Source organism: Macrobrachium rosenbergii, chromosome 44 (assembly GCF_040412425.1).
Source record: "Macrobrachium rosenbergii isolate ZJJX-2024 chromosome 44, ASM4041242v1, whole genome shotgun sequence".
In the NCBI taxonomy this organism is placed as follows: Eukaryota; Metazoa; Arthropoda; class Malacostraca; order Decapoda; family Palaemonidae; genus Macrobrachium; species Macrobrachium rosenbergii.
This window is the reverse complement of record NC_089784.1, coordinates 28,070,238-28,094,545: the sequence shown is the minus strand read 5'-3', so window position 1 is coordinate 28,094,545 and position 24,308 is coordinate 28,070,238. Positions and strand designations below refer to the sequence as shown.

General features: G+C 34.9%; 2 protein-coding genes across 3 annotated transcripts in view; one reads left to right on the top strand and one right to left on the bottom strand.

Annotated features, from left to right (window-relative positions):
• The window catches only part of LOC136829459 (probable methyltransferase TARBP1), a 67,650-nt gene extending 64,696 nt beyond the window's left edge, over positions 1–2,954 (top strand). The window contains exon 13 of the mRNA XM_067088149.1: positions 1,874–2,954. Within this exon, the coding sequence (XP_066944250.1) occupies positions 1,874–2,036 (163 nt within the window). The 3' untranslated portion in view covers positions 2,037–2,954. The remainder of the gene's footprint in view (positions 1–1,873) is intronic.
• Positions 2,428–19,766, bottom strand: LOC136829460 (mitochondrial fission process protein 1). 2 transcript variants are annotated; one of them, XM_067088151.1, is made up of 5 exons: positions 19,632–19,766; positions 19,203–19,363; positions 16,086–16,143; positions 12,625–12,752; positions 2,428–7,262 (listed from the first exon to the last, which is right to left on the bottom strand). In XM_067088151.1, exons 3-5 carry the CDS (start codon positions 16,138–16,140, stop codon positions 6,966–6,968), a joined length of 480 nt encoding a protein of 159 aa, XP_066944252.1. In that variant the 5' UTR covers positions 16,141–16,143; positions 19,203–19,363; positions 19,632–19,766; the 3' UTR covers positions 2,428–6,965. The 2 variants fall into 2 exon arrangements, with proteins under 2 accessions (XP_066944252.1, XP_066944251.1); XM_067088150.1 differs by lacking the exon at positions 19,632–19,766 and having other exon boundaries at positions 19,192–19,295.
• Positions 19,767–24,308: the final 4,542 nt, after the last annotated feature.

Below are 24,308 nucleotides of genomic sequence, written 5' to 3'. Positions count from 1 at the left end.
TGTAAGACTCATGTTTGTATGTTAGGAAAAATACAAATTACTTTAAAATTTGTCATTTGTTCATACACATATACAAACCCTCGTTCTTTACATAGGGGAGACTTACTCCTTGGTGGGAGGATTTTGAGCAAATCTGAACTGACTGGTGGTTCACCTCACCTGGAGCCTCTTTCCTGGATATGTAAGATGAAAGGCAGGAGACCCATGCCTCTGATCTGTTGAGCATGTGGAAGGTAATATCATTGATTCGAAGATAGGCTTGATGAACCCATATTGTTGGGGACAGTAAAGCTGAAGATGACCAACGGGTCTGTTCATTGTCAGTCCCTCTCTCCCCTTGCTAGAGAGAGGGTAGGAGTTGCATCTATTAATCCAAAAAGAGCTAGATTATAGAAAGGATACTCAGTCATCTAGAACACCTGCATGCACACCCGTCCAGCAAGTGACAGTTTGTTAACCGTCCCTTGGAAGGGTATAAAAGAGAAGGTAGGAGCCCAGTCCCCCACACACCCCCTCTTTTGCAGCCGTACACCTTAGGCGAGATGTTACCTGTCCTCAAGAGCAGGGTGATATACATGACTGTTGAACAGCCGCCAAAGAACCCAAGGAAAAAGTTCAAGGATCTATGGGTAACGTCCTGAAGGTAAAAAGGGGGCAAATGTGGTCTGTTATGACCGCATTCCTGTCCTTAGTACCTGTCGGACAGGTTCTTCCTGAATACTAGGGCAGACCAATGTCCCTGACCTTTTGAAGTCTCACTTGCAACGTATGTTGTACACCGCATCAGCTGTGGAGTATGTTCATTTGATCATACATAAAGTCAAAAGAAATGGAGCTCCTAGACACCGCTTCTTGGCCGAGTTGGAACCAAAAACAAGTTGTCGGCACTTAGTTTGGAGGTGAAGTCTTAAGCGGTAACACAAAAGGCCTTCGGGCACTTGGTAGCCTTTAGCGTCCTTAGAAGTGGAATGCTCATACACTTTTGATCTCCCGACGAATCAGGCAGAATGACGATAAGTTGCAAGACTTGAATCATGGATGTGAAAGACGTCTCCTAAACGCCAGCAGCATCTGGAGTTCCTAGGAGGCCACTTATCGAAGTACTGACTAGTCCCAATGTTTCTAACCATGGATGCGAAAGACATCAACAACATCCACTGTTCCCAGGAAGTCACCTATCCAAGTACGGACCAGACCCAATCGTTGCTAAATTTCGTTGACTGGACAAGAAGTGATGTTTTCAGTGTGATATGGTTGATGACTGTTATGCCCACGGTCTGTAAAGACATAGCCAAACAGTAACAGCTTCTGTTTGTTGAGATTAAAGGACTAACTCAATCGTCTTCCTAGATCAAAGAATCTTCAAAATGTTGAGGTGTCAAGACCAAGACCAATTGTTGCTAACACCAACCCTAGTGACTGAACTCGTCTGTCATATACCCATCTTCCCTGGAATGTCTGGTTGACCATTGTGCTGTGTGCTGCTGCAAACCCTTTCACCTGCACCTGCACCATTGAGGAGATGATAGGACACTATCCAAGACAGATCTTTAAAGTTGGCACCCTAGTGGATTTTGTTTCGGTTGAATTTTGATGACTGTTAATTCATTGTTATTATTTTGGTGATAAACCAATTTCAACTTCGTGTTTTGTAAAATCCATGGAAGGCACCATATATAAAATTTTCTGCTTAATTACACACACTAAAGTTCAGAGTTATCATATGTATTCCAAATCTTTGTATTCCAAATGCTGCTTACCTGGTAGAATATGTTTTACCTAATTGCATTTCCTACATTTTATTATTGCTTTTTTGCTGGCATCCTTTTCAGTAATACTGTATGACCAAACTGATAATCAATTTCATTTTCAGAAATGAAAGAGAAGGCATTCCCTGTGATCTACTTCAATTACTGGATGTCTGCGTTGAGATTCCACAGTCGGGTATCATCCGTTCACTTAATGTTCATGTTTCAGGTGCACTTTTTGTGTGGGAGTATACACGACAACACCTACAGAAACTTGTGAAACGGTGAATATTTATATGTATGTGAATAAACGAATAGTTTCGTACATGAATTTTATGTTAAGACTACATTATCAAAATGTCTTTCTAAAATTTAGACTTCTATTACCATTTTGCAGTCCAGAATGTAAAAAAAAGAATATCTTTTTTTTTTTCTAACACTACTTAAAAGACATGGGAAACGACAAATTAGTATTAGAATAACTGACAAGGGAAACAGACAAATTAGTATTAGAATAACTGACAAGGGAAACAGACAAATTAGTATTAGAATAACTGACAAGGGAAACAGACAAATTAGTATTATAATAACTGACAAGGGAAAGACAAATTAGTATTAGAATAACTGACAAGGGAAACAGATGAAATAGTATTAGCTAAGAATAACAGAAAAGAAACACTTGACAAAATAACTTTATTTGAAAATCTTGAACAACTGTTTGCAAAACAATAACTTTGAAATCTTGAACAATTAACAATATCACAATTTCAAAAAACAATCCAAATTGGAGTACAGTATACTGTACATGCCATATTTTTAAAACAAGTGATGTAGTGTAACATTGATTTAGTATACTGTACAACAATATTAACTATTGCACCAAAAATAAGGGTTCAAACAAAATACACTTAAACTGCTTAGTTAGATTTACAGGATTTTCATTAACTTGTGAAATCTGCATGAAAAAATACCAGTTACAAATAAATTTATTGTAACTATTATACCTTAAAAGTTTTCTTTGAAATTTATTGTACAAAATTAATTTTATTTTGGCTTTAAGCAATGGTATAGAATACTAGATGAAAAGTCATATATAAAACAAGTCATATACCAGAAAATGTTTTCATGGAGAAATGTGAAACAAAACTACTAATTTTTAAGCTACTACATATAAGTAGCCCATGTAATAAATTAAGTAAAAATTTATGCTATTGTATTATTACAAATGTAATTTCACCCAGCTTTTGTAATTAATGTGATTTCTGTAGAATAAATTTTAATGAGTAAACATTCATAAAAAATAATGTGCTAAACTGAACTGGGCTTTTCCATGGCAGGGACATTGATACACACAACTACAAGCCTTGCTGATTTCATGCAAATATCAACATTGTCCACTCACAACAAAGTTTCGTAGACTCCTCTTACTTCAACAGAAGTGAGTTGAGCCATTAATAAAATCAAATACAATATTGAAAAATATTATACAATTATTTTTAAATACAAAGTGGGCTTTATTTGTAGACCAATATTAAATACTAAGTGTAAAGAAAATGCTGAACACATGACAAATACGAGTATATAATATAATATAATAAAAGGTGATAAATATAAATTTCAACAATGATGAAAAACTATTCTGGTCACCTACAATTTATGAAAAATAATTAAATCCAAAACATTCAAACACCTGTACAGGAAAGAGGTGTAAATGTTCACGAATTTTGTTTTTGTTATACTGCATAAGCATCAACTTCCTTACTAATGACTGGAAAGTAATAAGAACAGTAAAAGTGATAACTATTCTATATTTGTAGAACATGACCATGAAAAGAGCTAAAACAATCATTTAAACTATAGGAGCATTGTCTTAAACCTTGAGTTTAGGAAACTACTCTGGAGAAACTTTGAAGATGCAAGTGTATATATATCAGCTGAACTGTCTATGAGATAACAGAACTACAATCTGTATCTGTGATAACAAATGCAAACTCAGATATACACTAGATACAAATAAGTTCACAACATGAGACAGGAGACTGTTCACACTACAGAAAAACAAACCCCTCCAGTACCTTTCTTATAACATTTCAAAAGGTCATTTCTTGTTAGGACAAATACTTGAAAGTATACACTATGTGCCTATTTAAAATTATAAACTAGAAGTACAGGGTATATCTACTTAAAGCATACTCTAGATGGTTCACTAATTAAAGCATATTCAAGGACTATCCCTATGTAAAGCATAAACTAAGAACATACCTAAGGCCTTCAGTTTTCAAGTCCTTAGACAGAATACTTCACTGAATATCAAGGTTCTGAGGTCTCTATTGACTTCATAACCCAAACACTGTACATTCAATGCCCCTAGAACAAGATTCATTTGAAGTGTGATGAACAAATTCTGAACATACAATTCTCTATAAAATTACCTCCAATGCCAAGGACTTGCTGGAATTGAATGCCAATGTTCAACTAGGAGTCTGAGTATTCCACTATAATCTATGATAGTAGCAATACAGCTTCAATTGTGACAGCATCAATGCTTTTCACTTCTGAAGATTTTGGAAGGCATGGCTAAAACTCTAAATGCAAATGCTTTGGAAGGCATTTCAAAGGAATTTATGAAGTTTACTACTATTGTGAAATAGTTTGTGCCCAAAATGTATGATACAACTTGTGCTTTTAAGTACACCAAGAATACAAAATACAATTTAAGCATTAAAATTTTAAGAAAATAAACTTCAAAATGTTCCACATAATGACACAATTCATATTTTGCAGGTTAACTTAAAATATAACACCAACACCTAAAAAAGCATGTGGATAAAAAATTGCATATGAATGTTTCTTCGAAACTTCTGAGCTGAATGGGATGTTTATTCATTAGAAATAATTATCCCTGAGGTACAGTTAATAATGTGCATCTAGCATTTTTATTAAATTTTTTTATATTCCTGCAATACAAGCAAGCAGCTAATTGCCACACAGTATAAACATTTTAAAAGGAGCAATTGTACTGGCAAATGAATTCCTATACTTTAAGGCACCTCTTTGTATGAAAGTTGACATCTTGAGTGTTACCTTTGAGCACCAAAAGTTTTCAGTCGTTAAGATCCTAGAAAGAGTTACCATAAAAGTAAAAATACATAAGCATGAAATTATATGCATCTCTTCCACAGCACGTTAAAGTTGCTGTGAAGCATGGGAATGAAGTTGTTAAACCAATTTATAGTTTGACTCAAGAAAGCAAATATATTACTGAACTGTCAAAATATAAACAATACATCAAGCTTTCCATTTAGACCTAACTGAATTTATATCTGACACAGTTATTGTTTCAGACTATCAGAAATAACTTTTTCTGGTCTATACTGAATATTCTTTGACGATAATTTGTGCAAGAATATTCTTACATTACTCCTTTTTTAACAGTAACTCATACAGTACACACTGCATTAAGGTAGAGTAAGCTTATCCAAAGGCTGTTAACCACAAAAGTCATCGATAAAAGTTTGTGCAATACATTAAGTCATATTATCAAAGCTATATCATCTCTAGTAATTCTCACTACAATCTCAAATAAATGACCTGCACATGCTATTTTGCAAAAATAGTGACAAGCAAAGCTAGATTATCTTCAATCTTGAAGTGTGTTTAAGGGGTGCGCCGACTGCCGAATTTCGAGGAATAATTGAATTTTAGTTATTAATAGTTTTCAACTGTTTTATGTCTAAATAAACATACCCTGAAGTGATAATGATACAAAATTTTTTTTAGATTGGTTTACTGACAATTTTGTTCATTGCTTTTGTGGCACTGTGAACCACAAATTGTAAAAAGACATGTAAAAAATGTCTGTATGAATAATTCTCGATAGGATCAAGTAAGTTATACATTGTTTTGGACTGTTTTATCTGAAAATAAACATATCTTGAAATGTTGCTAAAAAAAAAATGTTCAGGCTAGTTCATGGACAATTTTGTCCGTCCCTTGTATGGCACTGAACGACAAATTGTAAAACACGTAAACAAAATCTGTATGAATAATCTTGGATAGGATCAAGTTTGAGTTATACACTGTTTTGGACTGTTTTATGTGTAAATAAACATATCTTGAAATGCTACTGCTAAAAAAAATCTTTAGATTGGTTCATGGACAATTTTGTTCATCGCTTGTACGACACTGTGAACAACAAATTGTACATAAGCCCGTAAAAAAAAAAAATATATATATATACAAAAATAATTGTCACCCAGTAAAATATCCCATTCTCTCTCGCGGTAGCGTCATAGACAAAATGGGTTATAATGATAAAGGGGTGACTTGTTCTAGATGTCCTGATTCTCAGGATTCTTGAAAGTCCCCCCAAAAAATTTTTTTTTGCTGTTTTCTCAAAACTTACTTTTTTCAAAACTAAATGCTTATTTCTCCAAGAAGACTGAACCAAATTCAATGGAAATTTTACAGAGTTTAGTATAACTATATATCTTCGTTTTGTTGCAGGAAAAATCACTTTTCTCTGCAACTATTATTTTTGAAAAGTGACATCATGATTTTATCAACTGCAAAACAAATGAATTTAGAGGTCGAATTTTTAAATTTCTACATGAGAGAATTTTCATTAGATAACAGTTGTAGAATAAGTGGTAAAAATTTGAACCAAATCCCTTCAATCATAAGGTAGAAACAGTCATTTATTTTATAATGGGGTCTTACGGCATCGGCACTCCCCTTAAACAGATTCTTGATGAAATTTAAAATGACAATAATTAACCTAACTGGGTAAAGCTAAGAGTATGAGACTCTATGAAGACTGAAGTGTAACAATACTTGTGCATTTCAGAAAGTTTCCTCTGGAAGAAATATTTTGATTTCAGGTGTACAACCATGAAAAAATAAAAATAAACCAAATATGTTTGTTCACTTATAAAATACAGAATAAGAAAAATTATACTTCATATAGTTGTGCAAGTTATAAACTTTAAGTACTCTTAACCTATAATTTTTTAGCTATAATACATCCAAAGATCTTGGTAAAGATTTAGTTCAAGTTACAGTTTGTTTTCCACCCATAATTCAGAAAAATAGGAACTTTACATATTGGGCTGCTGAAATGCTTACATTTAAAAGGTATTGCTATGGCTGTTAAAATGTTAAATTTAAAATGTTCTTTTATGGTAAGATGTACTGTAGAAAGTTGAAGCATGAAACTTATTATTCCTCTTCCCTTGGAGCCAAGTCCATGTACTTCCTGACTGAATTGTCCATAACAAAATGAACACCAGAGTCAATTGGATGGACAATGAAAGGAATGCACCCTAACCCTATGGCAGTAGTTATCCATTTACGAGTTGTGAGGGGTACTTTTGGGATAGCTCGTGCCATGGCAAGCAAAGATGCTGCACATACTCGATTAATGGTGAAACCTGGTACAATAACAGATGCAAATGCTTGCCATACCAGAGTATCTACAGCTGCATGTGTGATAGCACGTTGTGTTGCACCTGGTTGCTGAAACATTAACATATTTAATTATGTAAAAGGTTATTAAAGGGATGTCCAATGCTAAATAACTATCACGTACAGTTTAGGCTGGCTCACACCCACACAAAATACTTGGTAAATTGCAAAGCAAGTAAGTGTCCCCACTTAGAGATAGTAAATTTCACAAAAGTTGCAAAATTATTCCATGATAAAGAAGTCTCAAATTAAAATCTTATATAATATTCTTTTAATTTGCTGATGTATTGTAATATTTTACATTTTCATAAAAATTAACTGAACATATATTATGCATAATTCACTAATAAAAACTCATCAAATAACAATTTACAAAATACTAATTTTTATTTTACATTAACACAACACTTTATTTACTCCTTACTGTGCTAACATACCAGTTATTATAACTGGAGCTATGTGTTAAGGATTTGCTAATACAGATGGAAGGCAGGGACTTCATAGCTGTCATTATTTTGTTAACAAAGTGCTTCATATTTAATTATAAATTCTGTTAAAACTGGTCAGTCATTTTATATACTGGTGACATCAACTGTATACATTACCACCACCAAAGCTTAACCGGAAGTTACCCTTCCATACCACATTGTGTAACTGTGTCAAATGATAGAAAATATACACGGACATCAACAACTTTATGAGGTAGAAATCAAGGGACCACACATAAATATGAATGTCAAATATGTCTAAGGATGCAAGAAGTGTGGAGATGATCAAATACCAATACACATAACAAAATGAAAATTTTCATGGTAAAACTAATTACTGTATATTTCCGCATATAAGACGACCTTTAAATCATAAAATTCACCCCTAAAAATTGGGGGTCGTCTTATACTACCATTCTAAAAATCAAACCTTGAATTCTAAGTGATGTTTAACGGTAGGCTAGCCTTGGCCTCGGTGCGATAACCACCGACATATATGAAAAGATTCACATTATGAAATAAACTGATAATAGGGGTAATAAAACCCTTTTTACCTTACATATTACTGTCATATCTTCATAATAAATAGCTTATTTTATTTGAGGAATAAATTCATATCGATGAAATCAACTTTATATCTATGCAAGGCTAGCTGACAAGATGTAGCCTAAATATTGAGTTATGGTTGCGCTCACAGCAATTTTTATCTTTCGGTAACTAGTGTAATTACGGTAGTAATTACACTAAATGTTATTACGGTAGTAATAACATTTAGGACTTAGGACAACATAATATTCCTTTTTCATTAAAAACCCAGGCTGTTTGTAACTGTTAAGAACAATTCAGTCATACGAACAATAATTATGTATGATAATTATCATAGTTTATCTTATTGTTGTTAGGGGTTACTTATGCTTCGCAATGAAATTTAAACAAAACAATGTTTCCCTTTTAGGCAACGTATGTAGGAAAAACATGATATAGAATCGACTTCATTTTGTTTAGCGTATATACTCGTTAACACGCGATCTCGTGCATTGTGCGACCCCCAAATTTTCACCCATAAAAAATTATTTTATCATGTATCTCATGTATCATGTGAGTTCCTTTTTTGAGAGACCAGATTACTATGGACTAACCTCTTTTACTCCATCTCTTTTTCCCCACCTTCTAGTTAAATAAGTTAAAAAAGTAAAAGCAAATGATAAAAGTATCGTTAGTTACGTTATACTCGTTGAGTAAAAGAGTACAGCCATAAACAACTGAACGAGAAACAACTGTTTTGCTATGAACATGGTCTAGGCTGTGGCTATGAACAACCAAATCGGATAACAACAGCTGTTTTGCTTGCATTTCAACCATCGTACAATACAGTAGTAAACAATTACAGGCAGTCCCCGGTTTACGACGGTTCCGGCTTACGACGTTCCGAGGTTACGACGCTTTTCAAATATATTCATCAGAAATTATTTCCTGGCTTACGACGCATGTTCGGGGTTACGACGCGTGCGTGTACGCCGATCCGACGGAAGAAATATGGCCCCAAAATGGCAGAATAATCATAATTTGAAGGTTTTTTGATGTAAGACTCAATAATAATGCAGTTTACATCGTTTTCAATGCACCCAGAGCATTAAAAGTAAGGTTTTCTTATGATTTTTGACGATTTTCGACGATGTTCCGGCTTACGACGATTTTCGGGTTACGACGCGGCGCAAGAACGGAACCCCCGTCGTAAACCGGGGACCGCCTGTACTGTAGTTATGTTACATATGACATTAAGCAGAATAGGACTGATATATATTTTACTTTATATCCTTATTCGCTATGGAGAAAAGATCGCAAGGAAATATACTGCTAAATTTAACCCTCTCGTACTTACGGGGGTTCCTATAGCGCTACCTGGTATGCAACTTATGCTGTGGAGGTAAAAGTGGGGCTTGCACGGAAAAGTTTCTTTTATAGTCCAAACTATAACTGATATGCGCTTCTGGTTTGTTTTATGATGTTGGCAAATGATTGAATTTTTTCCTAAAGCAATCAGAAAATCTTTGCAAGCCTTAGAAATAATAAAAAAGACGTGATGAACTTGAAATTTTTAAGGAAAATTGTAGATATTTTTTTGAAATATGAAAAATATAATAATTAGGTTTGGGGAGTTTATTTTATAGGTAAATTGTGTGGAAATATTTGAACTTTCACATGGAAGCAATCATTTTGCTATAAATGTGTTTGCTAATTAGCTGTTACCAATTAAAAATGGTAATTTTTTACAAAGTGCAATTTTCAGATTTTCCAACCTACTTACGTTCACGTTTCGTATCGTACCTAAGTAAGGAATAAAGATAGAAAAAAAATAAAGGTAATAAAGATAGAAAAAAAATAAAGGTGGCATTAGAAAGCTAAATAAACTTCCTATAAAATGCACAAAAGAAAGATATAAGTATTGTTGGAATAAAATTGAGCAACTGTCGTTACATTATGGACAAGCTGTTTTTCCAAAGAAAATATATGGCAACTATTATTATATAGAAAAGTTGATATTTTTACATTTTGCTGTTCACCACGATAAAGTACAAAGAATGGCATTTCGAACGATATATAATACATGCACACTGAAGTTATTTACAGATGCACAAACAGGCGTACAAAAAATGATCTAAGCATGCATAAATTCTTTTGAACTCACAGTTTCATATATATATATATATATATATATATATATATATATATATATATATATATATATATATATATATATATATATATATATATATATATACACATACATATATTATATTATATATATATATATATATATATATATATATATATATATATATATATATATATATCATATATATATATCATATATATATATCATATATATATATATATATATATATATATATATATATATATATATATATATATATATATATATATATATATATATATATATATATATATATATATATATATATATATATATATATATATATATATATATATATATATATATATATATATATCTTTTTTTTAATTACTCAGTAATGAATAATGATAGAAAAAAATGAAAACTGCATTTTCTTTTAGGTCCACAGATCTGCCCATACAATGGCGCAGTCGTCGTGTTCTTTGGATGACCTTTTTTTTTTTGTGAATTTCCCCCGAAAATAACTTACGGATGACGCGGAAATCACATCATTTGAGCACTTACATCAAAATATTTATTAACGCGGTTTTGCGTCATCGGATCACCAGAGGGTTAAGCTGCATGTTGTAGCTGAAGCTGAGAAAACAAACAATGTTCAAGATTTAATGACTATAAATTATCGTGCATCGGCAACATGGAGGAAACTCCTAAACTTTGATATGCCATCAAACTCAACTGTAAATAATATTGGAGAGAAAAGTATTTTAATCAAAACTACTGTACTCAGCATGAAAGAACACATTTTACTGTTGTTTTCACGTGTATGGCAAATGGGACAAAACCTTACCCCCATGGTTATCTTTAAACAGAAACTGAATTGATGCCGAAACAAAAATTCCCGGAAGGTATCATTGTCACCGTTCACGAAACCTAAACAATGCAAATGGCACATGATCGCTATGTTTGTATTTCATAATACAATTAGTAATATGCGAATGCAAACAATATTACTGGATACAGCGAAGTAAAGCATAACTTGTTAAAAGATCCATGGAAAAGATGCATATATGTTATGTTTGTATTTTATAATATGATACTAATATGTGAATATTACATATGTTAGTTTTATATTTCGTGTATGATGCAACCCCCTTAAAATTAGCTTCAAAATTAGGTCTTCAAAAGCCGCATGATAAGCGAGTATATATGGTATTTTGAATTTCTAAGGATACAGTAAGTAAAACAGCATTTGTAATAACATCATCTTTACATATTGCAAAAGCTAGCTTATACACAGATGGTTTTGTAATTTAGGAGTCGTCTTATACTCGTACTACAGATATGAGATAAATTCATGAAAAGTTGTCATAATTTTTTACCTCATCTTATCTGAAGGTCGTCTTATACATGAAAATATACGATATTTTCATATTTACTTACTGTTAAAGTTAGCTTATATCTTTGCGCCGTTAGGTGAGATTGGCGTTCAAAATAAAACAAAATAACACTTGGCTAACCCGCTACGACTGTCTCTGTAATCATCTGTTTCCCACCAGGTGGCGCTGGAATGTTTTTCTTGTCAGCATTCTTCATGACCACCCACTAAGATGTGGGAAGGATGGGTGGGTTTCCACTTTAACAGTAGGTAAGTATCCAAATAATTAATTTTACCATGAAAATTTTCCTTGTTTGGAATGAATCTTACCTACTGTTAAAGTTACCTGACTACCACATTGAATGAGGATGATGAATCATCAAAATTATTGCTAAGGGTGATTCGCAACATTTGCATAAGGACACAGCATGAAGAATTCTGACAAGAATGTGGGAAACAGGTGATTACAATGACAGTTCTAGCAGGTTAGCCAAGCGTTGTTTTATTTTGAATGCCAATCACACCTAATGGCATGAAGATATAAGCTAACTTCAACAGTAGGTAAGAATCATTCCAAATAAATAACAATACTCTTGTTCTTGCTAGATGACTAAAACAACTGACAGAAGATGGCCCAAAAGAAATCAAGTAACTAAATCAAACTTGTAACTGATACACCTCAAGTGAGCATGCTAAAGAGCCCAGTCATAGCTGCCCAAGCATACTAATGCTGCTGACTTCATTTTAGCATGGCACAATCTTGGGAATAAAAGTGTTGTATACTGATCATTTATCATTATTTCACTATTTGTTAGGCATAATTTCCGTACTTGGGAAAATGACAGCGGTAGAAAAAAAACTTAGACTTCATAACTTTCCAGAAAATATCTTTACCTTGCTCATTTTGGAAGACTTGTCGTAAGTATCAGCTATCACATACGCTGATGCAACACCATAGGTTGAACGCACAAACCACAGAGGCGTCAGGGCCCTAAATGCCTCCCCGACTTCATTTGCATATCCTGCAAGTAAAACAAAGAGAAAGAAAATGGCTGACAGTTTGAAAGATACACTGCATATGGTGAGATTACAGTGCCGTACTGATAACTATTTACTAAAGTTTACTTCATTACACAAACCTAGTTTTTTAAAAAACACCCACCAATCATACATTTGTCCATACTAGCAGTCTTGAATGTCCCCACATTCAAACTCATACCCCCTGTCATTTGTCTAACAGATGAAGTATGGTAGTTCAATGGCATCCCCACATTTTATGTAGTCTGGAAAAGACTGCAAAACCCATGTGGTGGGAGGATGGGTTTTTATGAAAAACTAGTATCCGATAAAAACTTTATCACATTTTTGCTCAAATCACAATTCATTTGGAGGCCAAGTTGCTGAGTACCCACAGTGTTTGCATAGAGCCTACCTGTAGGATCCCAGATGGCACTTGAGCAATGAGTCAGATAGGAGGGTTGCTCACAGTAATAACAAACCCATACAGTATAGTAAAGAAAAGCTTTTTTCATTACACTTTATGGTAAAGAAAGCAGCTTATTAAGTTCCTTTAAGTTTAGCACAAAATAACACTTACCATGTGAGATGAAATTCATTCAATTAAATTTCAATTTTAGTATTAGTGACAAATACTGACTCAATCATCTACTAATAATAATCACCTACAAGACCCTATGATGGCTGCAGCTGCCTCCTATAAAAGACCTTCCCAGATTATTTCCAGGCAAGAAGCTGAAGCATCCTGAGGTTGCTGTAAAACCTGAGGGAGTTCTTAGAAGTCAGGAAATTCCTAAAGTTGTCCATCAAAATGGCTAAAAGGTCTGTGACTGCTTCAGAGGAGAGCTATGAGGCTCACTTTTATATTATATTCTTGGACAATCAGAGTTTGACCAACACCTGCTAGATAAGGCTGAACATTAGAAAGGGGTATAAGCCAGTCTGTCCTTAGGATGTAGCATCACATCTATCTTCCAAGCTGCTAGGTACGGCTGGGCTAAGAGGTAAACTTGATATTTGCAATTCAGGGTAACTGCAAACAGACCTATCAATGGTATGCCCCACTAACATCAAAGAACCTCACAAAATTCTTGATTCACTGACCACTCAAGACAGTAGAACCGGCTTTCCTCCGCTAAGACCATTTGCTTTTTCGTACCATCATAGGACAAACCTTGGAACTATGACGTAATGCATCTGTAAACATCAATACCTCCACGTGACTGGGGTCTTACTACCACTGAAAATCTTTTCAGACAACCTCAAATGCAACTACCAAGCAACTGTTAGGTTGAGACACAACCATCTATGACCTCACAATCTGAGGTCAGAATGACTCCAATCTGAAGCAGCCCAGTGGGATCAGCTTCCAACGACACAAGATGCCTGATCAGGGATTGCTACAACTTGGCTGAAGGTTACAGATGGCGCTGAAACTGCTGAATAAAGGACAATCTCTTGATCCAGTCCTTTGTTAGGCTAACCAACTCTGGTTCCAAGTTGACATCCGAACCTGAACATGTAGCTGTCACTGAAGGCACTAGGTCTAACTTCTTCAAGCTGACATGGAATCCCATGTGTACACAAAACTAACATAAAAGGGGCTATAGGTTGTTATAATTCTGCCTCTGTTGCCACCATCGCCAGACAATCAAGCAGGTATCTCTGAGTTCTTGCGCAATTTTGACATGCTTATGTTGCCACTAGTGCTAAGGCCCTCTATAAAGGCTACAGGGTACATTTCTAAGCAGGAACAGAGAACTTGAAATTAGAAGACCTTCCAAGCCCCAAGAAAATGCACTTCCTAAATTATCTTTTCCACTGGACCTGTGGGAGCTGCAGGTCAGGTTTTAGCCATTCATGAGGTGTGTGAAAGATTCATCATCCTAGAGTCCTGATTTGCAAGGAAATCTTGGGCTACTAGTTACTATACCCTTATGAATAGATAAGTCCTCATGTTGACATGATGTCCTTAGTATAACCCATCCTAGCAAAGTTACCTACTTGTGCATCTAATAACACCTTGACAGTCCTCACAACTTCTGGGTACTATTGTACGCAGACTTCACAAGTTCATTTTCATTCCGGCAGGTCTAGGGTATGACATAAAAACAATTGGTTTGCTGTGTGAAACTAATATAATTTCTGGAAAAAAAAAAAAAAAAAAATTCAATACAAGCACATTGCAGCTGGTTCAGAGTATACAATAAGTGATTCAGTTTGCCGCTGGAGGGCCTGTGGAATTGAAAGTGCATGTGTTATTTGAAGGATTTGGTTAGGACTCCTCTTTTTTCTAGCCCTTTGTTGGCCGAGTTGGTTGAACTTCAGACCGTCATTCGATGGGCCGGAGTTCGATTCCCGCCGCCGGCTGATGAAGAGTTAGAGGAATTTATTTCTGGTGATAGAAATTCATTTCTCGCTATAATGTGGTTCGGATTCCACAATAAGCTGTAGGTCCCGTTGCTAAGTAACCAATTGGTTCTTAGCCACGTAAAATAAGTCTAATCCTTCGGGCCAGCCCTAGGAGAGCTGTTAATCAGCTCAGTGGTCTGGTAAAACTAAGCTATACTTACTTTTTTCCTCTTTTTTCTACTATAAAATCTAAGGCCATGTAAAAGAAGTGGGTTCATACTGGAAAAACAATTTTTGATGGTTGAGAAGCCAACATAAATTTGTATTAAATAACAAGCTGCAAGCAGTCATACGAAAGTATCGTGTGGTCTTTACATTAAGTTATCCTGACAAATTTTGAAATCCACACCTAATGCCACTATTCCATATTCTCATACTCTATTTTTTTTTTTTTTTTTTTTTACCAAAAAGACTGGGATGTGCAGAAAACCTTAATTCTGACTGGTATATTCCAAATGTTCAACGAGTACTAATCTGTTACCAAAGTTGCCTTATCCTAAACAAAGTATAGATCAAATACAAACTAACAATACTAAACTTTCAGAAATATATTTTCCGCAATATTAGAAATATGAAGCAGGGAAAATTTCAATGAATCTAAATGTGTGTATATAAAAAATGAAATCTTCAACAAAAAGGAACTACAGTACTGTACCACAAAAAGGAACTACTGTACCAGTAGATCCTCAAAATACCATAATTATGTTCCTCAAGTTAATACAGTGCAGGCATTCCCTGGTTATCGGTGATCCGGTTTTACGGTGCTTGTCTAGCGACGGTGATAACCGAATTTTCGATGCATACTCCTGGTTATTGGCACTGATAACCGAGGATCGGCACTATTATCGCTGATTTTCGGTTATCATCACGCTGTCGGGAACGGAACCCCACTGATAATCGGGGACTGCCTGTAGAACATATCTTACCTAAGAGACGTACAGGGGTGTCTCTGTAAATGTCCACTTCCTTTACTTCAGACATTTCCTGTAAATATAAAACATACTTAGAATTGATAATAGTACATGTATTTCAACACTTATTATGCAGTAGTAAATACAAATTTCATTGTATACAAGACCTGAACCCGATACCATATCAAAACTTTGTATACTGTAAACAGTGCAATGGATAGAAGTAATTTCACATCTGACCCCACACAGGGAGAAAGCTGGCATAGGAAATGTTTATTATGATGATATAGTTAACTTTACAATTTCTTGAACCAAAAAACTGCTTAGACTACTGTATAAACCAGCTGGAGATATGTGATATGTTAGACTTAACATCTTTCAATGAAGTACAAGGTAAGTTAGAAAGTAAATTAAATGACTGAATAACAAATTAATTTGACTATTTTGCAAATTATAGCCACTAATGATCATTCCCAAGCCCAGTTAAAAATGAAGGGCTGGGGTCAGGCAAGGCATCCATTCATAATGCATTTGCCATAAAAAATTATGAAATACACCATTCAGTGAGTGATAAAAATGCCTACAAAAGGCTTATCAAAAACAGCATAGAGAAGTGTTTGAATAAACATACTGTATTTCTTTTGAAGGATCCATGGTATATACTTGGTTCTGCAAGCATCACTTAAAAGAAATATTTCACAGCCTAACCTATGAAGTCTTACTTGATCAGGAGTGCATAACTATGTACTCTCCATTGCAAGACCAGTCCTAGTCAGCCAGAATGGGTTAAGATGAATATAGGCTATAAAGATGATAAATAAAATGAAATATGGTGAAATCATTGGTTGGCACAAAGAAATGAGTAAACTACAAGGTAAGCATTCAGATAATCAGTAGGATAAAGTAATTTCTTTGTAAGATTAATACCTACAAGTAATGCTGATAGCCAAATCAAGTTACCTATACTAAGATTTTCCACACACAACATAGTAAGCAAGGTGATAAGAAAAATGTTTAGATAAGGTCAAAAGTTTAAGGATTTTTTAGTCTCAATATGACTGTCAGTCTGTGGAAAAAGTGACCTATAAAGTTTAAAGTTCTATGCAGATGATACTTGAAATTTGATACTTTTAAATTTTGGAAAGTTAGGTTGTGGGGGAGAGATCAAAGTAGCCTAGGATACTTATTTCTGGATGAGGTTATGTTTGACCAAGAAGTTTCTCCCTTTTTAAGCATAATTTTACTTAGCAAAGATTATCTGCACTACAATTACACATATACTGTACTGTACTGTGGTAGGAAATTATCGGGCAAATATGACTGATTAGTGTGTGTGTGTTATTCCCCCAACCACTGGGTGAAACCACTTTACTTGCCAATAAGGATGTTGTATGCTGTATTTTATATGTCCTCAATCATTGGGTAGAATATTAAGGTTCTAGTGATTTTGTTTCTTCAATCTGGGCTGCATGAGTAACATGACAGATATACTAGAATGTGCTATGCAATCAGCTTTTGGGGGTATTTTGGTCTTATACAGTAATAAAAGCCCTAACAACAAAATACGACATTTCTATCGTAAACAGTTCACTAATGTGTCGTCTACTCTCGGATGTTTGTGGCAGCCAGATGTACAATAAGGCTCGAAAATTGTTCCCGCCACAGTTTTGCTACTTTGATGGTGTAAAGTACTGTAAACAAACATTCTCACATATTTTAAGTGGTATTTAAGTGGTAATCTGAGTGAATTAAGAACAAAATGTGCATAATTTCAATCCAATAAGCACCGTGGAGCTTCAGTTGTGATGTCAGTAAGGATGAAACCAAGGATTAAAGGTAAAAATGCATTTCAGTTCAACCACATGACAGACGGGAATTCTAAGTCTCATATTTCCACTAGTATAGGCAACAAAATGTTTTATCGTGCTGATTACAACTAAAATCTTGAGTAATGTCTATAAACATTACATATATATGCAATTTGTGTCAGTACACCGTTACATGAATGCTAGGAGGGAATTGTCCAATCGCCATTCAATTTGTCACAGTCTTTTGGAAGATGCCATACTGGATTCCAAATTGCCATCAACACCTATTTTAAGAAGACTTCACATGCTTATTTTAGTTCGTACAGCAGTTTCCTATAGCTCATTTTGTTAATGAAGCTTCAGTCTTTTCAAGTTTTCTTAAAGGTTTAATTTTTTTGTTATTTCTCCAACTAAATATCGAGTGAAACGTGAAAATTCTGCCACCCGTGTCTCTCAACCCCGAATAGTTGCCCTACCTCTCATGAGGAAGTGGAAGCCCACTCTGAGGCCATGTCCTTTAAAGTAAAACTAAGTATGCTAGGGTCAAGCGTCATAAAATGGATTAGGATTAACTATGGTTGGTTAGGTTACTCCATGTCCATGACTTTCATTCATTTGACCTCCTTTCCCCCACGCCCCCAAAACAAAAACATGTTCTCACTGATGCCCACATTAGCCAATTGTAAAATAAAATGCTTCAGAAACACACCAAAAATAGTAAAACTGCAGGCCTGATTCCCACCAGTCACAGACCGGAATATTTACCACCCTTTGTTTGTGTGTGATATACAGTATGCCACCTTGCACATTTTTATGTTCATCCCGAATGGGACTGAGGTAATTCTAAGGAAGATCTCTACATAGAGATATTGTTTATTAGATGTAAGGAAATGCTACAGTGAGAAAACCTTCACATTTTTCGGGAGAAATTATTAATAAATGATGTAAGTGCCCTGTATAGCCCAGGCTGGGCGTAAATGAAGCTTTAATGTCAAGGTCGAAAATTCATAAAATATTAGAAAAGCTGTTGCAAACTACATGGGCCACATATTTGGTAGGAAATTAATAAACTGAATATTTATGTGTCATTTACCTCAAAATCGTGACTACATTAAGCAAGGAAAATTAAAGAACTATGTCTATGAGGTTGGCCTAGGCTTAGGCCTAACAAGCTTAAACTGGCCCTACCTAGGCCAGGCTAGGTTGGCGTAGACCTAAAAAGGACCGGTTTTTGGATATGGCATGACTTGTATTTATTACAGTATTACACTTTTAGGCTAAAAGCAATTAGCTATGGGCATAAAAGAGATTACCTTGTACATACCGTTTCAGATTTCTTAACCAACCCGTAATTCACAACCCACGGACGTTCTTGTCCTTCTTGATTTGCTGATCCAATTTAACAACACCGGCGTTGCGTAGTGATTGATCCCGCGTTATAATTTGTCCGTACTCGATTGAATAATCATTGTTCATTAACCTATTCTGTTCAAAAATACATAAATAACATGGTATTAACATTAACTATTTTATTTAAACACTAACTAAAGTAGAGTTCATAATTCATATACACTTAGGTGTACTTTAAGAATTCCTGCAATTTGGCCCAAAGAGAAACTTGAGTGCCTCCTCACTAATTTGTCTTAAGAATTACCTGTCTTATAAGTACTAATTCATTCATTTGTCCTATAAAATCACATAGTAAAGTGAAAACCTTTTTATAACAATACAAACCGCGGTAAGACAGACTTACCGGTTCCGTCCACTGGCAGAGCGAGGAGTAAATAGCACGCTCAGATCGTTTGACACGGGTTTGTTTTGATCACGTGATAATGACGTAATGTTTAAGCTTTTTAAAGTACGCAATGTAAATAATGTAAACCCAAGATTAAAAAAAACTATTTATTAAAACTAATAATGATGAAATGTGTACCAGAAACACAATAAAGCGGCATCGGTATGTGTATATTTTAACATTTATGTGTAAGGTAGCTCGCAAAGGAAAAGTTCTCAAACCCTCAGTTCGCTAAATCCTGGTCCATCACCTTTCTCTCTCTCTTTTATTACAACAAACAGAATTTGTCCAAGTATTGGTCAAACAAATGATTACTTATTTTCTCTGATTATGCAGTCAGCGGTGTGCTAACATTTTACTAGGCGGTTATATATTGTGAACTGAACATCGTATTGCCAAAATGCAACAAATGGAGATTATCTCTCTCTCTCTCTCTCTCACACACACACAATCATCAGCATCATTAGAGTCATGTAAACCCTAACCATTCATATAATATTATGAATTTAAGAGATTATTTACCAAACCTAGCACACATTAGCTATCATCCAATTAGTAACTACACGGGGAGAAAGGAATTACCTACTGAGGTAATCCCTTAATGAGTTCCCCGTTTATCTCAGCCTAATTAACTCTTCTTTCCTCTGAGTGAATGGCAAAACCCCAAAAAGAAATTGTTCAGAATAGTTCGTCTTCTCAAGAAGCAACTAAACCAGATGTTTTGGTAATTAAAAGTACAAGAGCGAACCAAATCCCCGCAACCAACTGTTGGCGAGTATAATGATGCTGTAAAACCGGATTTAATGTCTTCTTATGGGATAGAATCGTTAATGGTATTGTTTTTACCGTTATCTGTCAAACTTTTGCTTTTTATGTATTGGCGATGATGGTAGATGTGGTCTTGATTAGTACGAACTGGCATGCTAATAACAGTCTACTCTCTCTTTCGACAACGAGTGGTTTCCCAGACGATGCAGGCGCGAGATTTTCGCGGGAGAATACATATGAATTTGAATCTTCTGTACTTTATACGACTACAGAAGCTTGAATCAATAGTTTGTATGAAAGATGAATGGGTCGAGGTGTTGAATTTCAGACGTATGGACTTTCTGACTGATAATTAATGTGTATTGTAATAAAAAAAAACTCAATCCATACTCAAGGCTTTATTCAACTAAGATCCCGTCGCAAAGAATTACAGCAATCAGAAGAGTAGGGTACACTGAGAACATCAAAAGTAAACAAATACGGCACAAACAACAGAAAAAAAACAACCATTCGCTAACGACACACAATGTAGCTGAACATTCAAACAGGTTATTAAGATAAATGCCAATTTACCACATTTAGTTGTCGGTTAATAAATCACACGAGCGGTTTATCTTGGGCTCCATGACCACCACCATGCTTATGCATTATGCTACAGGATTCCCGGTGAGAGACGCTGAACTCGTCTGTCTATGGCTAAAATTTCGTTTACGGTCTAGTACCAGGGTCCTACACAATTAAGAGAAAAGTAATATTTATGCAAAATAGTGAGAAAAATGTCAAAATGAATAGGAAAGGATTTTTATTATAAAGAAAAAGTGGAACGGAATTCTTTAGAAGTGGCATTTGTGGTTCTTTTTTCATACAGGAAAACCTATATATGGTGGAATTGATTTGGTGCTACAACTGGCATCACCAATACAAAACGGTATTAGGTGACGCCGCTTTTAAATGCTGAAGGAAGTTAGTGTCTGTGTGGCGACCGTTTTGTAGGTATATAGAAATTAGCTGTAAGAAGCTTTTGTGACGGCAGTTGCTCCTGAAACAACATGGATTGTACGAGTTATTACAGAGAACCTTATTTTCAGGTTTTTAATCTCTGCCATTTGTTAAGGAGACAGATGGAACTGAGGGTGGAACAGGCCCTGTCCTCGCATGAGAAAGTATTCCTACAGTACATCATTGTGACTGAGTAAACTTCACTGCTTATCGTGTCCATATTTTACAAGTTTGGTAAAATTTCGAATCTTCACCGGTTGCGGGTTAAGTTAGCATTCTAGATAGTAAATATTTTTTTCTTACATTGCTGCTTCTTATAAATTTGCGTTTATTGTAGTAATGACTGGTGAGTAGTTTTCCTTTTTATTTATCATGCAATTAGTTTAAACTGGTCACTGATCCCTGTAATGTAGTGGGATAGTGCACCTCACGCGGTGCACTGTAGGCATTACTTAAGGTTCTGTGCAGCGTTCCTTTGGTTCCTAGCTGCAACCCCTTTCATTCCTTTTACTGTTCCTCCGTTCATATTCTCTTTCTTCCATCTTAATTTCCATCATTTCCTAACAGTTGTTTCATATTGCAACTGAGGTTTTCATCATGTTACACCTTTCAGACCTTCTTTACTGTCAATTTCCCTTTCAGCGCTGAATGACCTCATAGTACCAACGCTTAGTCTTTGGCCTAAATTTCATATTTAATTCCATTGGTCACTGATTTGCTTAATTATGAGAATTTTGTCGAGATCTATGACCTACCACCTGAAATTTGAAAAGATTATTAGTCTAGAGAAATAGAGATTTTATAGTATTCAACTGGTTCTCTGTACGGCGAGGTAAGAGAAAATTACGTGTAGCAAACACTCTTAAGTTCCAAATGCAAGGCTTGCCATATTCAACCCTTTCGTAACTCCATTAAAAACAAAAAAGAAAGTAGACTGGATAGCATTGTCCCTCCGTACTCTGCATAGCGCTGAATGAGGTCGCTGACTCTTTAGCACTTCCGACATGTCAACATAGCATCAACTATAGTAGTATTTTCTAACGGGTCTGCATCATTTTTGTGAATGAAGTTTCCGGCCACTCGTGAGTTTTTGACGTTGATGGCATACGCTATCTATTCTGAAAAACAGGGATTGCGTAAGTTGGCAACAGGGGACTTTATCTTTTAGGTCTAACTCTTACTTCCGCATGTATACTCGTATACATAGCCTAGGGTAATCATAACTTTGTCTTGTGTAATCCTAATTGTAATGTTAATGGTGTTATCATACAAGCTGGATTATTATTATTATTATTATTATTATTATTATTATTGCTGTTGTTGTTTATGGGATACAATGAAGACAACAATAACGTTGCACAACTATAAGAATAAATAAATAAATGAATAATTAGATTTTGATTTTCAATTATGTTTTCTTACGTTTATGAAGTCTCATATGCAAGAGCATAATAATTATACTATTAATATATAAAATAGAAACCTCTTTCGATAAACGGTGAAATAATCATACTAAACCTGGTATGCCTATACGCCTATTGCATTGACCTCAGTGACGCCCACACACACACACACACACACACACACACACACACACACACACACACACACACACACATATATATATATATATATATATATATATATACATATATATATATATATATATATATATATATATATATATATATATATATATATATATATATATATATATATATATATATATATATATATGTGTGTGTGTGTGTGTGTGTGTGTGTGTGTGTGTGTGTGTGTGTGTTTTGTGTGTGTAGGTCACAGCTGTTCCTCTCGCTCGGTGTACAAATCTTCTTCCGTCTTTAGCACAGTATATTGTTACTTAACATTTTTTGACACATCTTTAGTCACTGTCGCATTCAAAGAGTGTTACGGAGCGGTGAGTTAGACTCATTTAGAAGACTATGAGTGAATGTACTATAGGGTACATTTTAAATCTAGACAGAACTGACTTTATAAGGGTCAATGGTCATATTGGTAAGTGTTAACGACGATGATGGTGAAAATAATATCTACAAGTTATAGGCCGAATGTTACTTCAGGCACCTGTGCTTTGTAAATAGTCTTATAAAGTTTTTAGTGCATTGTTCTCAGAAGAGTGGCTTCGGGCTCAGGACTGCCGACGTTAAGAGTTCAAAAACTACTGCAGCCATGGTTTCTGTCACGGCTCATTTAAATTATAGGACTACATACGGAAAGATTTCAATCAATCTAATGAATTCCGTGAATAACCATTTTCCACGTATGCGATAATCATAACTGGATTTATGATCACAACTGTGTATTAAGTATTACGACTTATTCAGGACTTACCTGCTTATTTTTTGGTCCATTTTCTTCTGTTGACTTGCCACCAAATCCAGCGCATATACCGTGTTGCTTATCTAACAAAGCGTTCATTTTTATATTATTTAATTAATGAAACAGATGCTCTTCTTATTTTTTAATAAAGGTTTTAGCTCCTTGTAAGGGTTTCTTTCTTTCTAGATGAACTGATCTTTAAGCTAATATGCCTGTCTCTCTGGGTTTGTAGAGTTCTGAGGTCCTCGTCAGGCCTTACATTCTTTAATACTTTCTTACACTTAAGGGTTGTTTCCAGGCAAGGGCCCGTGTTGGTAAAAAACTAGCTTAACCCAAACCAACCAATTATCGACATTTTCAGAAAAACCGCAAATTCAACAGCAGCCCAAACTTACGTAACAATCCATAATGTCTCAGGTATGATTAACTAAAAATAACAGTAATTAGACTGATTAGTTTAACCCATTCTATTTTCACCGTGGGAGACATCTGCTTAGAGTGACTAGAGACTAACATCTGCCAAGGCAT

What these genes read in the sequence shown, in the direction of transcription:
- LOC136829460 (XM_067088150.1), bottom strand. An exon ending in CACCCCTGTACGTCTCTTAG is followed by an intron (nt 12,753 to 16,085) that starts GTAAGATATGTT and finishes TTTTACTTGCAG; the next exon opens with GATATGCAAATGAAGTCGGG. An exon ending in AGTCTTCCAAAATGAGCAAG is followed by an intron (nt 7,263 to 12,624) that starts GTAAAGATATTT and finishes TTAATGTTTCAG; the next exon opens with CAACCAGGTGCAACACAACG.